General features: G+C 45.5%; 1 protein-coding gene across 4 annotated transcripts in view; it reads left to right on the forward strand.

Annotated features, from left to right (window-relative positions):
- FAM168A (family with sequence similarity 168 member A) overlaps positions 1-10,445 on the forward strand; it is a 117,539-nt gene extending 107,094 nt beyond the window's left edge. For all 4 annotated transcript variants that reach the window (XM_084772960.1, XM_084772959.1, XM_084772958.1 and 1 more), the window contains 3 exons: positions 6,803-6,945; positions 8,801-8,975; positions 10,332-10,445. In XM_084772960.1, coding sequence (XP_084629086.1) covers positions 6,803-6,945; positions 8,801-8,975; positions 10,332-10,444 — 431 coding nt within the window. In that variant the 3' untranslated portion in view covers position 10,445. The remainder of the gene's footprint in view (positions 1-6,802; positions 6,946-8,800; positions 8,976-10,331) is intronic.
- The last annotated feature ends 3,586 nt before the right edge of the window (positions 10,446-14,031 follow it).

Genomic DNA, 14,031 nt, shown 5'->3' on the forward strand with positions numbered 1-14,031 from the left:
AAGGAAATTATTTAAATGACATTTTTAATATAAACACTGTTTTAAGAGGACCTCCTACTCATGCAAGAAATTGGCCTTTGTCATTCAAGAGCAGTGTTCATCTTTGATCATGCCTTCAGGATGCCCACTACAGTACGGGAGGAGCACTCCTGGGCCAAGAACTTGGAGTTGTGAGAGGCTGTGATTGCATTTTAGGGGAAAGGACCAGGGCCCTCACCCTGTGTATCTTTGAACAGAGAGAGCTTTTCCCATCAATGGGGTTTCCTGACCTTAGTACTGTTGGCATCTTGGTCAGATAAACTCTTTTCTGTGTGTGGTAAGATGTTTAGTAGTACCTGTAGCCTCTCCCTGTTAGATGCCAGTAACAAAGCACCACTGTCACACCCAAAAATATCTCCAGATATAGCTCAGTATTCCTCTGGAAAAGAAAACTGTCCTCAGTGTAAGAAACACTACCCTAGTTCATGAGAGCTGCATTATGGGAGCATGGTATGGTGTGTACAGAAGCCAGCAGTGCGATTGGTCATGTTCATCCCGAGGCTCAGTGGGGTAACTGACATTGTCACCTCTACAGCTAATTAGTAACACAGATGGTTCCAGTAAGTGGAAGAACTTGTGCCTGTGGCAGCTGTCCCCCATGGGAATGATTGGCTTTGGATATGAGGAACACTGGTTTCTGAATTTATGCCAGCAGGACCTGTACAAGCCTTTAGCAGGATGTTGTAGAAAAGTAACTACTAGGTAGGCTAAGAAAATTCAGTGAATTGGTTTTCTTTTCTTTTCTTTTAAATATCCAACATCATTGCTTCTCAGCCTTTTGGTAGAGGTCAAGTGTAAAATATCCTGTATTGGAACTGGAGAGATGGCTCAGCAGTAAAGAGCACTTGGCTGCTCTTTCCACAAGACCCATGTTCAATTCCCAGCACCCACATGGCAGCTCACAGCCACCTGTGACTAGTTCCAGGTGACCTAGTGTCCTCTTCTGACCTCCTTGTGTATTAGGCACAAATGTGGGTCACGTGCATGCACACAGACAAGTTCATACACATAAAATAAGAACAAATAAATATTTAAAAATAAATAAACTAAATATCCAATGTCAAAAAAAAAAAAAAAAAGCCAGGCCCACATCTTTAATCTCAGCATGCAAGAAGAAGAGGCAGGCAGATCTCTTCTAAGTTTGAGGCCAGCCTGGTCTACATAGTGATTTCCAGGCCGACCAAGGCTACATTGTAATCCCTTGTGTTAAAAACAACAAACAACAACAACAAAATGACATTTTTCTCTATAGTCACTGTCCTTGCCTGTCAACATCTTCTAGCATGGTGTACCTTTTATAGATTCTGTTTTCAGAATCAGCCCCTTGTTCGATCAGAATTATAGTCCTATAAAATTTGGATGAGTTTTCATTCCACTTTGAAAGCAAAGTTTCCAAAAGGTAATATGCCCATCGCTGTGTAATTAATATGGCGGTACAGCTGGGAAAAGAGCGGTCAAGCTTCTGTTCCTCGTTCTTCATGAGGTTGGTTTTACTCTTTCAAAAGACAAATGAGGTGGGCGTGGTAACTCAGCACCTGTAATCCCAGCACTCAAGAGGCTGAAGCAAGAGACTCACAGCTTCAAGGCCAACCTGAGCTACACAGGGAGACTTGATCTGAAAGTAAAGAGAGGCCGTGGGGAGTTTTTCCAGGTGTCTCAAGTAGAATTGAATGAACATACGTAAAATCATATCATGTAAATTGATTTTGTACATATTTCACAAATGTAGATGAGTAAAGATACTACAGTGCAGCAGAAAAAGGCCTGGGGTGGAAGATGGAGGCCTCTAGACTTGATTCTATATAACCTTGGATAATTCATGGTGATGCTTTGGTCATTAGTCTCTTGAATTGTAAAATGGTGGCATCGGACTAAGTCACCTTTAAAGTCTTTGCTAGCAGTTGCTAGCAGTCTCTCCCTCTATAGTTTTGTACTTGTATCCTTCCCACAAAATCCTCCCTCTCTGGCTGCCTTCATTGGTAAGCCAGCCTTCAAAGGCTTTGCTCACATGTCTTTGGAAATAAGGTCTCATTCTTTCCAGAGGTAGCCCTTCCTGTAGCAAGGCAGTCTTGAGTGCTTTGCCTTCTGTGCTGGTATATTCTAAAAGTCCCACAGAAATGTCCAGTAGTCACATCTTGCTCTCCCTTCAAGTTTCTAGATAGGGCCAAAATGTATCACTTCCTTTCAAGTTAGTAATATATGAATGGATGTAATTGCTTAAACGGATTAGGGATTGCCTGATGAACTCATGCAGGCTCATAAAGGCTCCTCCAGGCATTCAGATTTTGTTGCTTTTAGTACCACAGTACATTCAGGGCACTTTGACAAGTTCACACCAATTTAGCCAATACTTGCGGAAGCCAATACTGTTCATGATTAGGTATTCCTTCTACTTTTCCAGTCATTATTTAACTACCAACAAGGAGACATAGAGGTCAAGGCAAGACTTAGACACACAGTGTTTTTTTTGTCCAGACTTTGTCCAGATGTGTAAATCTGATGATCAATAAACCAATTAGTATAAAAGGTATCCTTCATGTGAAGATCAGTGCCTTTGAAGGTGGGAGCTCTACCACTGAAAAAGATTTATGACCATGAAGCAGAGTTGAAGAGAGGGCTACAAAGCCTTTATCTTGCTAATTCACAGTCTCTTTATATTCTCCCATTTGATAGAGCCTAAACCTAAACCGATACCTAGGAACCTGAGACAAACAACAGGCAGGCATCATAAATAAAACCTCTTGTGTCATGACACTGCCTTTAGTTAAGTGGGAATATAAAGGCCAGCACACCAGGTGCCCAAGATTGTACTGTAGAGACATTTAACGCGGAAACATCTCTGTCCAGGGCAATATCAGCTCTGAACTCTGGAGCCAGCTTTATGACTATAGATATGCTGTGCAAGTTACAGGTTCTTCCTCTGAAAGGGAGCAGGTTGAATGTAAACCTCAAGTGTCTTTAAGGGTATAGCATCCCGAAGCTCCCATTATGTAACCTTCAGCTTTAGCGGTCACTTCAAAGTAGCCAGGCATCCAGGGAATGAGTTAGGTCTGAACTTACTTGAGTAAAAATCCATGAGATGATTCTGCAACAAGCCCAACAGCTTCTTTTACTTAGATACCTAAAGTAATAAACCCTAACTTTTATGATATCTAGGCCCAGAATATTAGCACTAGATTTTCAGTGTTCCCCAGGGGTGCGGGCAGGATACAGGTGATGTCCTCATAAAAGTCCTACTGAAACACTCAAGACTCAGAAATGCCCTCTGAAATGATCTAGTAAAATGAAGATACTTCGAGACAGGAAGCTGACTGGAAAAGATCTCAGGACAAAGGCCTGAGCTTGGGTGGCTTCTGCATTCTCAGGGGAGATCCTCCAGCCCCTGAAGGTAATCTTGAGATTACTGTGGTTACAGTGTGCTTCTGTGTGTGGTCACTCTCTACGTAGTATCTCTCATCTCTGAAGTTCTCATCTTAGAGATCTCCAAGATCTCCTCCCGCTCTGCAGTTTGCTTCCCATCCTAAACTTGTAGAGATGCAGCCAGGCGTGGTGGCGCATGCCTTTAATCCCAGCATTGGGAGGCAGAGGCAGACAGATCACTGTGAGTTCAAGGTCAGCCTGGTCTACAAAGAGAGTCCAGGACAGGCAGGGCTGCATAGAAAAACCCTGTCTCAGAAAACAAAAACAAAAACAAAACAAACAAACAAACAAAAACCAAAAAGACTTCTAGAGATGCAAAACAGGCTATAGCCAACCTTTCTTTTGCTGGTATTTAGATACTGACTTGATTCTGAGTGTGCGTGTGTTGTTTCTTAACATGAAGAGAGAGAACACTCTCCTACAAGGTTATTCTTAGATGTAGAAAACAAATGTACCACAGTCTCCTGGAACCTTTTGATTCTGTGCAGAGGGACAGCCCTTATACTTTGTAATATGGATGCTTTTGTGGCTTAGATGGGGTGATGCACCTTCCCTGGGAAAGCTAGAAATTCCGAGCATGCTCTGCAGTCACATAAAAGACAGCTGCCTGTATTGCTGGCTTGTTAAAGAATCTTAAAGTTTAGACCCTTAAGAGCCTTGGAGTTGTGTTCCACCTTGAACAAACCATAGTCACAGTCTAGCTCTTGCCTCTTGTAGTTTTTAAGAGCAGCCTGTGCTTGTAGCCCCAGGAGTGGAAGCTTCCTACTGTCTCTGTGTCTCTACTTCCTAGAGTAGCTAGGAATAGCTAATCTATATGGACCCAGCCATTCCTTCAGTTAGTCAGTCCCCGTGTTGCTTATAAGCAGCGCTCTGTAGGTAGGGCATTTGGAGACAGGTGGCTTCTAATTTATGGTGTTCTATATAGAAAAGACACTAATGCTGGCAGAATCCTCCACATCTTTATTTTGGCTTTTGTTTTTGGGGTGTCTTTTTTGTTGTTGTTGTTTTGTTTTGTTTTGTTTTGTTTTCTGTACTGAGATCAAGCATCATTTTGTCAAGGTTCTGCCACGGAAGCTATATCCCCAGCACCCTCACATCTTGGTTTTTACCTTTAAATTAAGGATCAATAAACTTTCTTATAGAGAACCAAATAATTGATACTTAAGGTTCAAAGGTCATATAGGCTCTGTATCTACTATGTGGCAGGAATGGGTTTGTCTAGCCTAGTGGTTAGCACAAGCCTAACTACTGGTAAGTTGGAATGGGAAGATTGAAAGTTTGAGGCTAGACCAAGCCACAAAGTGGGTTCAAGACCAGCTTGAGCAATTTAATAAGATCCTATTTCAAAAATAAGATGGGCATATAGTCCAGTGGTAGAGTGCATGTCTAGAATGCAGAAAACCCTATGTGTACACAAGTACACACACAAAAAGACACACACACATTCTGTGGTAAAACAAATTTGAAAAGTAAAGTCTTGTGCATATCCTGTCTTAGAAATTCACCATTTACACTATTATTAAAAACTTCTCCTTTCCTCTCCTAAAAACAATTTGACATTGTTTACCCAAATTTGGAGGAAAGTCAGACCTAAGCCCGCACTTCTTCTCTTCCAACAAAGCCCTGTGCCACCCTGCACCATCCCCATTCCTGCTCCTTTTTGTAGAAAAAGCTCTCTGCTGCTAGCAGGGTCCTTGGTACATGTCCTATGGACCAGAGCTAAAGCCCAGGAAAAAGTTCAGGGATGGCAGCCAGATGTAACAAGGATAGAACCAATGGATAAAGGCAACATTTCCTGACTGTGGCTCCAAAACTAAGCTCCCCATAGAGGAGTTTAGAGTCTCTAGAGGTTCTTAAAAAGACCTGCCTCGAGCTAGAGAAATGGCTCAGAGGTTAAGAGCACTGTCTATTCTTCCAAAGGTCCTGAGTTCAAGTCCCAGCAACCACATGGTGGCTCACAATCATCTATAATGAGATCTAGTGCCCTCTTCTGGCCTGCAGACATATGTGTAGGCAGAACATTGTATACATAATCAATCAACAAGAAAAAAAAAAGAACTGCCTCATTCAACCTCTAGATTTTCTGTGTAAAGGAGAGATTGATGATCAGCACTTTCCATAGGGTCTTCCATGTGGTGATTTTTTTTTTTTTTAAGATTTATTTATTATTTATACAGTGTTCTGCCTGTATATACACCTACACAACAGAAGAGGGCATCAGATCTCATTTTAGATGGTTGTGAGCCACCATGTGGTTGCTGGGAACTCAGGACCTCTGCAAGAACAGACAAGTGCTCTTAACTTCTGAGCCATCTCTCTAGCCCTCCACGTGGTGATTCTTAAGAACACAGTCTTGCTGATCTCTTGTCAAGTTATTCTGTGAACTTAAGATCTTACTCAAGATGAATCAAAGGCAACAGTGTGATAACCACTGTAAGGGCGCCAGGCCTAACTTCTGAGCCCCACTTCTGTCCAGCCTTCTGAGATACGGACATAGCTTGGGTTCCAGGTCAATGTCTATCTTTCTGATCCCTAACTTCAGGTATTTGGGGCAGAGGTGACCCTTCTCCAAGCCACAGGAAAGCAGTAAAAGGCCAGCTCTATAGAGCAAAATTTTCAATGTTCTAGAAGATAAGGATCTTTGAGTTGTTGGGTTTTTGGTTTTTTGTTTTTTGTTTTTTGTTTTTTTTTTAATTTTCAAACTTGGTGAAGAGGAAGAGACTGTGATTGATGAAGCCCAAAAATGGTAGATAAGAAGAGAGAGAAGGAGAGACAGACAGACAGACAGACAGACACTGGCTATACATGTGAACCAGCGTGGCCTTCATAATGAGACTCTGACTGAAAAACAAAGGTGTTAGGAAAGAATGGGGGAACAAAACAGAGACGTATAAAAGCAACAACAGAAGGTATCCTGAGATGTCAAGTGAGGAACCAGAAGGAGAACACTGCAATTAGAAATGGGTGCCTTGGTGGTGGTGGTGGGGCATCTGTAAGTACATACTTACCTTTCCTCACAGGCAGCTTGGAACCCCAGGCTGTCTGTCAGCTGAAAGGGCCCTGGAGAGACTATTTGGTTCTAGTTTCATTTTTGGAGAAGAGCCCAGAGTACTAAAATACCCAAATCATGTTTGCAGCCAAGGGCACCAGGACGGGGGGGGGCGGGGGTGGAGCCAGGGGCCAGAGCTCTGAGAGTAGAACCCTGTTCTCTTGTCTGTCCTCATCTGTGCTTCCAGCTGGATTCAACCCATTCTTGTTTGAGGAATTGTTACTGGGACCTGCTGCCTTCAAGCAATGCTGTTCTGCCTACTAACTAGAGGTCTCTTTTATTGCCTTGGTACAGGATATACTGCAGGGACACCATACAAAGTCCCACCGACCCAGAGTAATACTGCTCCACCCCCCTACTCCCCATCACCCAACCCCTATCAGACGGCCATGTATCCAATCAGAAGTGCCTATCCCCAGCAGAATCTGTATGCCCAGGTAGGTACACATGGAGGACCTCTTCTGCAGGAGCCTCCAGCCAGGATGGGGTGGCATGGGATGAGGAAGAGAAGAGAGAATTCATGGATCTGGCCAGCAATCACCATAGTGTCGCTGAAGCAATATTCCTGCAAGACTGCCTACTCTGCCTCACTCCCAAAGGGTGAAACATGAAGTCATGTAGGTTAACAGAGCCCCAAATACCAGAGGGCCATTAGGAGTCATCTAGTCCAAGTCCTTTGTTGAACAAGTGGGGAAGCTGAGACTGTAGAGGAGAAAGGCTTATTTAAGGTCACACAGTGGCTAGGTCAGGCTGTGCTATCACATGTCTAGATCTCCCCTCTTCTGATCCCACATCTGATCCCACATCTCCATTGATACAATCTATGAGCACACACACACACACACACACACACATACACACACACTCGCGTACGCGCACATATATATACCCAGTGTGTGCTACCAGTGCCCTCTGTGATCTGAGGTGAGTGATTCTTTAGTGTGCATTATTGGCCCCATTTGGGTTTCTTGTGCTGGAAAGTGTAGAACTGTATGAGGCTCCAGCATGCCTGTTGCACCTCCTTCTAGAGTGACAATTACATGAGGTATAAATGATAAGGAGATTATTTTTTGAGTTTAAAAACTAGCTATGTTGCTATGCAGTGGTGGCACATACCTTTAATTCCAGGACTTGGGAGGCAGAGGCAGGTGGATTTCTGAGTTCAAGGCCAGCCTGGTCTACAAAGGGAGCCCAGGACAGCCTAGGCTACACAGAGAAACCCTGTCTTGGGGAAAAAATAGCTCTGTTGGTGCTAGAGAGATGGTTCAGCACTAGCTGTTCTTGCAGAGGACCTAGGTTTGATTCCCAGCACCCACACGGCAGCTCATAGCCATCTATAACTCTATTTTCAGTGGATGCAGTGCCCTCTTCTGGCCTCTATACAGGCAGAACACACATGCACACACATTTAAACGACTAATGTAAAACATTAAAAAAAAAACTAGCTATGTTTGAGAGTATACTTCAAATTGGGGCATGACCTGTGTTACGTGCTGCTCACTAATCCCAGTATTAGGAAGAAGTTCGAGGTTATCCAGCTACATAGTGAATTCAAGGCCAGTCTACCTGGAAGATAAGTAGGTAAGTAAGTAAATAAAGAAAACAGGAGGCTTGAATCAGCCTTTCTCCGTATGACCTATGCTCGCTAACCTCTAAGGTTAGAGGTAAGGCGCTTACTTACTATCAAGATTAGAGAATTTCTGGATTAATCTCTGATTCTTCTGTCTAAGCAGCCATGAGATCTGAGAAGTGGGACATCACTTCAGATCACTGTCTCCATTCTCACATTTGGTCTAAGGAGAACTAGAAAGAGGCATCTTGGAAAATGTCACCCATGATGACAGAACGAACATAAACCAACAACATTTGTACCAGTGTATGAACCTATAGGGCAGTGCTCTGGTGTCCCAGCTGAGAAACTGGCTGTTCCTTACTGTTAAATTAGGGGCAGTTTATGGTAGTATCTTGGAATCAAATTTTTTAAAATCTTAAACATTAACTCCAGGGCTAAAGGAGAAAATCTCTTACTCAATAATTGTTCATAGCATCCCTAGGGGTGCAGCAAGATGGAGTGAAGAGGGCCTTATTTTTCAGACCAAGCTGAGCCACAGCACTGAACTAATCCCAATTACAGAGTGAGACAAAGCAGAGCCCCAGTCTAGACTCGCATCCCTAGGCCAGAGCCTGCCTTACCCAGTTGCCTAAAGCCCGGGAAAAGCAGCTCCCCACCTGCCTCTCCTCATGCTTCCTGCCCTCTCCAAGAACCCATGTGACCTTATCCTCTCTTCCCAGGGAGCCTACTACACACAGCCCGTGTATGCCGCGCAGCCCCATGTCATCCACCACACCACGGTTGTCCAGCCCAACAGCATTCCCTCAGCCATCTACCCAGCTCCTGTTGCTGCTCCCAGGACCAACGGCGTGGCCATGGGCATGGTGGCAGGCACCACCATGGCAATGTCCGCAGGTAAAGGCAACATCTGCCTAAGCATCCTTTGCTGTCTTTCAGGGATTCCTCACGTTGGAGAGCAGTCATAGAACTGCTGCAGCCCAGCATGAGAAATCCTGTCCCAGGGCAGGGGGCTTGCAGGAAGCCAAGGAGAAGTGCTCTAAACTTTAGAAATTTAGAGTCTAAGTTATTTGAAGGGATAAGAAAGATTACACACAAAATGGGTATTTTGAGTGAGGCCCTCAGTAATGGGAGCTAAACAGGTGAAAGTGGGAAGGGAAGTGCAAGCAGATGGATCAGAGTGTACATACAGGACGGGAAGCTTTAAGGTGTGTGGAGAATCCGGGGTGAGAGTAGAAGGGTGGCTGGCACCATTGCTGAGGGCTTGGTTATGGAAAGGCTTGAATGCTTTCGGGTGAGGGAGCTAAGTCTTCAGTAGGAAGAACTGGGGTTGGCTGTAGACTAGATCAGGAAAGAAGTAGTCTAGTTTAGGGGAGAGATGTTGACAGTAGGCCTCTGGTAGCAGCAGGGGTCCAGGGTGAAGCACCTAGGCCCTCTGTTAATTAGCAGGCAGGAGCATAAGGACGATTCCTATAATTAATTGTAAAAGCTGAGAGAAATAGGAGTCCCTGAAGACCCTTCCTAGTGATAAGTCCTGCCCTCAAGGAACCTTGAGGATAAAGGTGGGAAGTGCAGCCTTAGAAGCATGGGCATCTGGGGGCTAGAGAGATGGCTCAGTGGTTAAAAGCACTGTCTGCTCTTCCAAGGACCCAGATTCAGTCCCCAGCATGGTAACTCACAACTGTCTGTAATGCAAATAGACTAAAATTAAATAAATTATTAAAAAAAAAAAAAAAAAGAAACATGGCATTCCCATGAAGGGCATAAAACTAGAGGGTTCGACTACCTTACAGAAACCCAAGTTTTAAAGAACCAACTAAGTTGCCATGTGAAGGAAGAAGAGGGTCATGGCTACTTAGTATAAAAGCAAGCTGCTGGATACTTGCAAAGTGCCAGCTTGTTGTTAAGGTCCTTAGGGCAGAACAGAGCCCTGCCCTTAAACACCTAGGTGAGTATAGATAGATGACAGAACCAGGAAAGCTAACAGTTACCACCCAGTGTGTATGCAGTAAGAGAAGCATGCAGGAGGGGGGTCCTAAGAATAATAATTCTGTCTTCCAGCACCCTACAGAGGGGACCCTACAGAGGGGAAGCCTGGCAAGGTAGAGGAAGGATTGGCATGCTCGCCAGGCAGTCCAGGGTGATAGGGACACGGACAGGAAGGGCAGCTGTGCAAAAGACTGCTTTCCTCCTCTCCATCCCTGTATCCAGGTTACAGCCTCCTCAAGTTTCCTCTTCTCTCTCCGTATTCAGGTACCCTGCTGACCACACCCCAGCACACTGCAATTGGGGCGCACCCTGTCTCCATGCCCACGTACAGGGCCCAAGGAACCCCTGCGTACAGCTATGTGCCCCCGCACTGGTAAAGCCTGCCGCCCATCCAAGTGAGTAGGGCCAGGGAGAAGGGAGAAGGGAAGGGACACATGCAGAAACTGCCTCAAAGCCCTGTCTTGAGTTTGGTGTCATAGAAACAGGCTGCAGTCACTATCACTTTACAAATGTTACAACTCTCATCATAGCTCTAATCTTTAGCTCTATTTTTTTTTTTTTTAGATCAATAGTTCAGGGCTGGGCGTGGTGACACACGCCTTTAATCCCAGCACTCGGGAGGCAGACGCAGGTAGATCCCTGTGAGTTCGAGGCCAGCCTGGTCTACAAAGTGAGTCCAGGACAGCCAAGGCTATACAGAGAAACCCTATCTCGAAAAACCAAAAAAAAAAAGATAAATAGTTCAAAATCACTCAGCCTATTAAAATTAGGCTGGGGCTTTCGCTCTTGTCCTCCACTATTGAATTCTGTGCTCTTTATGAGGTCTTTTAGAGGCTCAGTTCTAATTGTAGCCTAGCAGGGACCCTGACCCCAGCTTGCTCACTATTCTCAGGGGCTCAACATAACGTCCATGGACAGAGAACCTGCTGCTCCCCTGGGAGGGCATGGAGGGCTCCATTTAGGGTTCCCAGGTTGGGGAGCAGCCTGTGGAGTGTCGCTCTCTAATGCTGCCCCTTATTCCCTCAGATCCGGAGTCACATTGTATGCAACTACTCAAGTCTTACACCGGTGCTGGAGCAGTCCCCTAGCAGCACCACCTCTATTTGCAAGAAGAGACAACGGAAGTGCAAGGGTCACTTTATGCATCTTTAATGGTTTTGATTTTTATTTTTGGTTTTTGTAAAAGCTGCTTTTTCTAATATCCTAGGAGCCTTCCCCTCATGCCTCCCTCTTAGCCACTGCCCTCCTGGCTCTGATCCCTCTTCCTACCTAACCAGGCCCAGTCCTCTCTGCACTTCTTTCCTTCCCTGAGCATCCTGTCCCTGGGATCCCAGTCTATTAGCACGCAGAGAGTGAGGTTTATTGTGATGGTTCAACTAAAGGCTAGATTTTATTTGGAGAGCATAACAGATGTGGCCCTCAGGTCTCGGGTAGGAGCTTAGAGTTGTTGAGAAGGCCACATCTCTGTCAAGTTGTCGTTTTCTAAAGCAAGATTAGTTCAAATACAAAGAAATATATTCTAAGAACCATCACAACAGACCAAGAACAAACCCACCTGGTTATGTAGCAATGTTAGCAGCAGCTTCGTGTCCCCAGGCTCAGAACTGGGAAAGCAGAGAATTTGGGGAAGGGTAGAGGGAGGGTGGACACTGGGGAAGTAGTGTGAAGAAGGAGCTGGAAAGTGCTCAGCTCTAGTTTGAAAGGTCTCTGGCCACATTGTGAGCCTGGACCTTTGGATTTGCACAGTGGTGTTGACTGACCAGGCACTTCCTCCAGAGATGCTTTGACCTCAGACCTGCCAAACAGTTGCATGGTGGTGGGATCCCAGCATCCAAGAGGCTCCGGGAGGCCCAGTGTCTGCATAATCCCACCCTCATCCTTCCCAGTGCCAGGGCGCTCATGTCTGTCTGTGGGGCTGGCAGGCAGGCTAAGCTCTTGGTTACCTTGTGCCATTTCACGGCCAAAGTGAAGGAGCCACATTCCAGGTGGGAGCTGGCGGCTCTGAAGGTCAGGACAGTGAAGGAGAAACAATAGCAATAATCATTTCATACTCACGGGACTGAAGGACCTTAGCATCCATCATCTCACCCATTCCCCATTTGACAGATGAGGAAACTGAGGCCCAGAGAAGCAGAGAGGACTTCTCTGAACCTCATCGTAAATTAGCATTCAATGCAGCTTTCCTACCTACTGGCATTTTACCTATAGAAACTGCTAGGATGGATGGCCTTGGCTCTGTGAAACTTAAGTCAGCAGTGCCCACATCTGGTGAGCTCTGGAATGACCTCTGGGCTTGTGTCTGCTGTCTTCCCTCGTGGACTCCAAAGGTGGGGCTTGAAGTCTAGGCAGAGGCCACATAGGGCAGATGGCAGGAGCAGAAATTATATTTGGAAAGCCTGTGAAGACATCTGGAACATTCATCCTGAACCTGAGTCCACCTCGAGGAACAGGAGCAGGTGGGCTGGCTGGAAGGAGAGGCCATCCACTTAGGATAGTAGCCCTTTATCCAAGAAGAGAGGAAGAATGGGAGTCACCAAACAAGGAGGACAAGGAGGACGCCAAGCAGATACAACCACATTGGGAGATGAAGAGGGACCCTGGGACAAGGAAATGGATTGGCCGGCCACCCTCCTGTTCCCAGCCAGCAGAGCCAACAGCCTCACTGGGTGGAGCAGGAATATCTTACTGTGTAAAATTGAGTCCTTGATAACATTTGAAACTTGAACTATTTCCATTTTAAATTCATGTGAACTTGGACATCACCTTCATATTTCCCATGTTCCTCTAAAGGAAAAGAAAGGAAAAAAAAAAAAAAGGAAACCCTTGAGTTGGATGATCCCAGAAACAGTCTGACTGTTCCCAAGAGGTCAGGGTTCATCAGTGTCCATGGCAGAGAGCCAGAAGTTAGGTCTCGTGCTTTTCTGGTCTTCCAGAAATTTTAGAACCAGGAAAGGAAAGCTCAGCTGTTCTGGGGTGCTGATAAGGTTTCATTTTAAAACAAAGTTTTCCAGTGTTAATCTGCTTTTAAATGCCCCTTCTTGCCCTCTGTGGTTTTGTAGAGGTGGGTGGAGGTTGCTAGAGATCATGTTTTACATGTTTTTTTTAAATGCCAAACTAATAATGGTGGTAATCATTATAGGATACATTTGCATGTGTCAGGTGCTTCATCGATTTCAAAGCACGTCACAACCTTCAGTGTACTGGCTCAGAGAGCAAGCAGCAGGGTCAGTTATTCCACCCACTTAACAAATGAGGAAATAGATTCTAAAAGGAAATGAAACGGCCCAAAGTGAGCTGTATGTTACAATCCTGGCAGGCTTCCTAGCCTGCAGTCTCCAGGTGACCTGGTACAGGAGAAAAAGAGATCTAGGAATGGCCTTTTAACATTTGTTTTTTTCCACATCAGTAAGTAAACGCTGTTTGTGCCCCTTACTGTTTGTGTGGGTTAGCCCTGAGAGATGAAGACATGGCGCCTGCCATTTAATCACTACAGAATCCAAGGCTCAGAAAAGTACAGGGACTTTCTGGTAAGGAATCCCCTGCTGGCTCAAGTCTCCCTGAGCCTGAAACACACGCAGGCTCGTGTTCTGAAGCACCGATGCTCTGCACCCCACCTTACACCTCGTCTATGATTCAAGATCAGAAAGACCCCAAGGTGACATGCTGGAGTGTAGAGGAACCAGACCCATTACCCTCGAGCCCCAGGTCAGCTGGCCTCACCCTATTGTCCACAAGTCTGGCCAAGCTTAGAGAGTCATGGCAAAGGGACTGAGCTCCAGAGCGCAGGGTGGTGTGCGCCTCAGGTTAGGTGAGCACAGCTTCTGGCAAGGTCATAGGTAGCTGACAGGGGAACTCTAGTATCATCTAAAGATTCTGCATGGTCCAGTGGTCAAGGAAGATGAGACCAGAGCTGGGAGGGTCTCCACACAATAGGATACTGGTTGTGCAATGACACCATGAACTG

This window comes from Acomys minous (assembly GCF_964271855.1).
Source record: "Acomys minous genome assembly, chromosome: 2".
NCBI classification, from domain to species: domain Eukaryota; kingdom Metazoa; phylum Chordata; class Mammalia; order Rodentia; family Muridae; genus Acomys; species Acomys minous.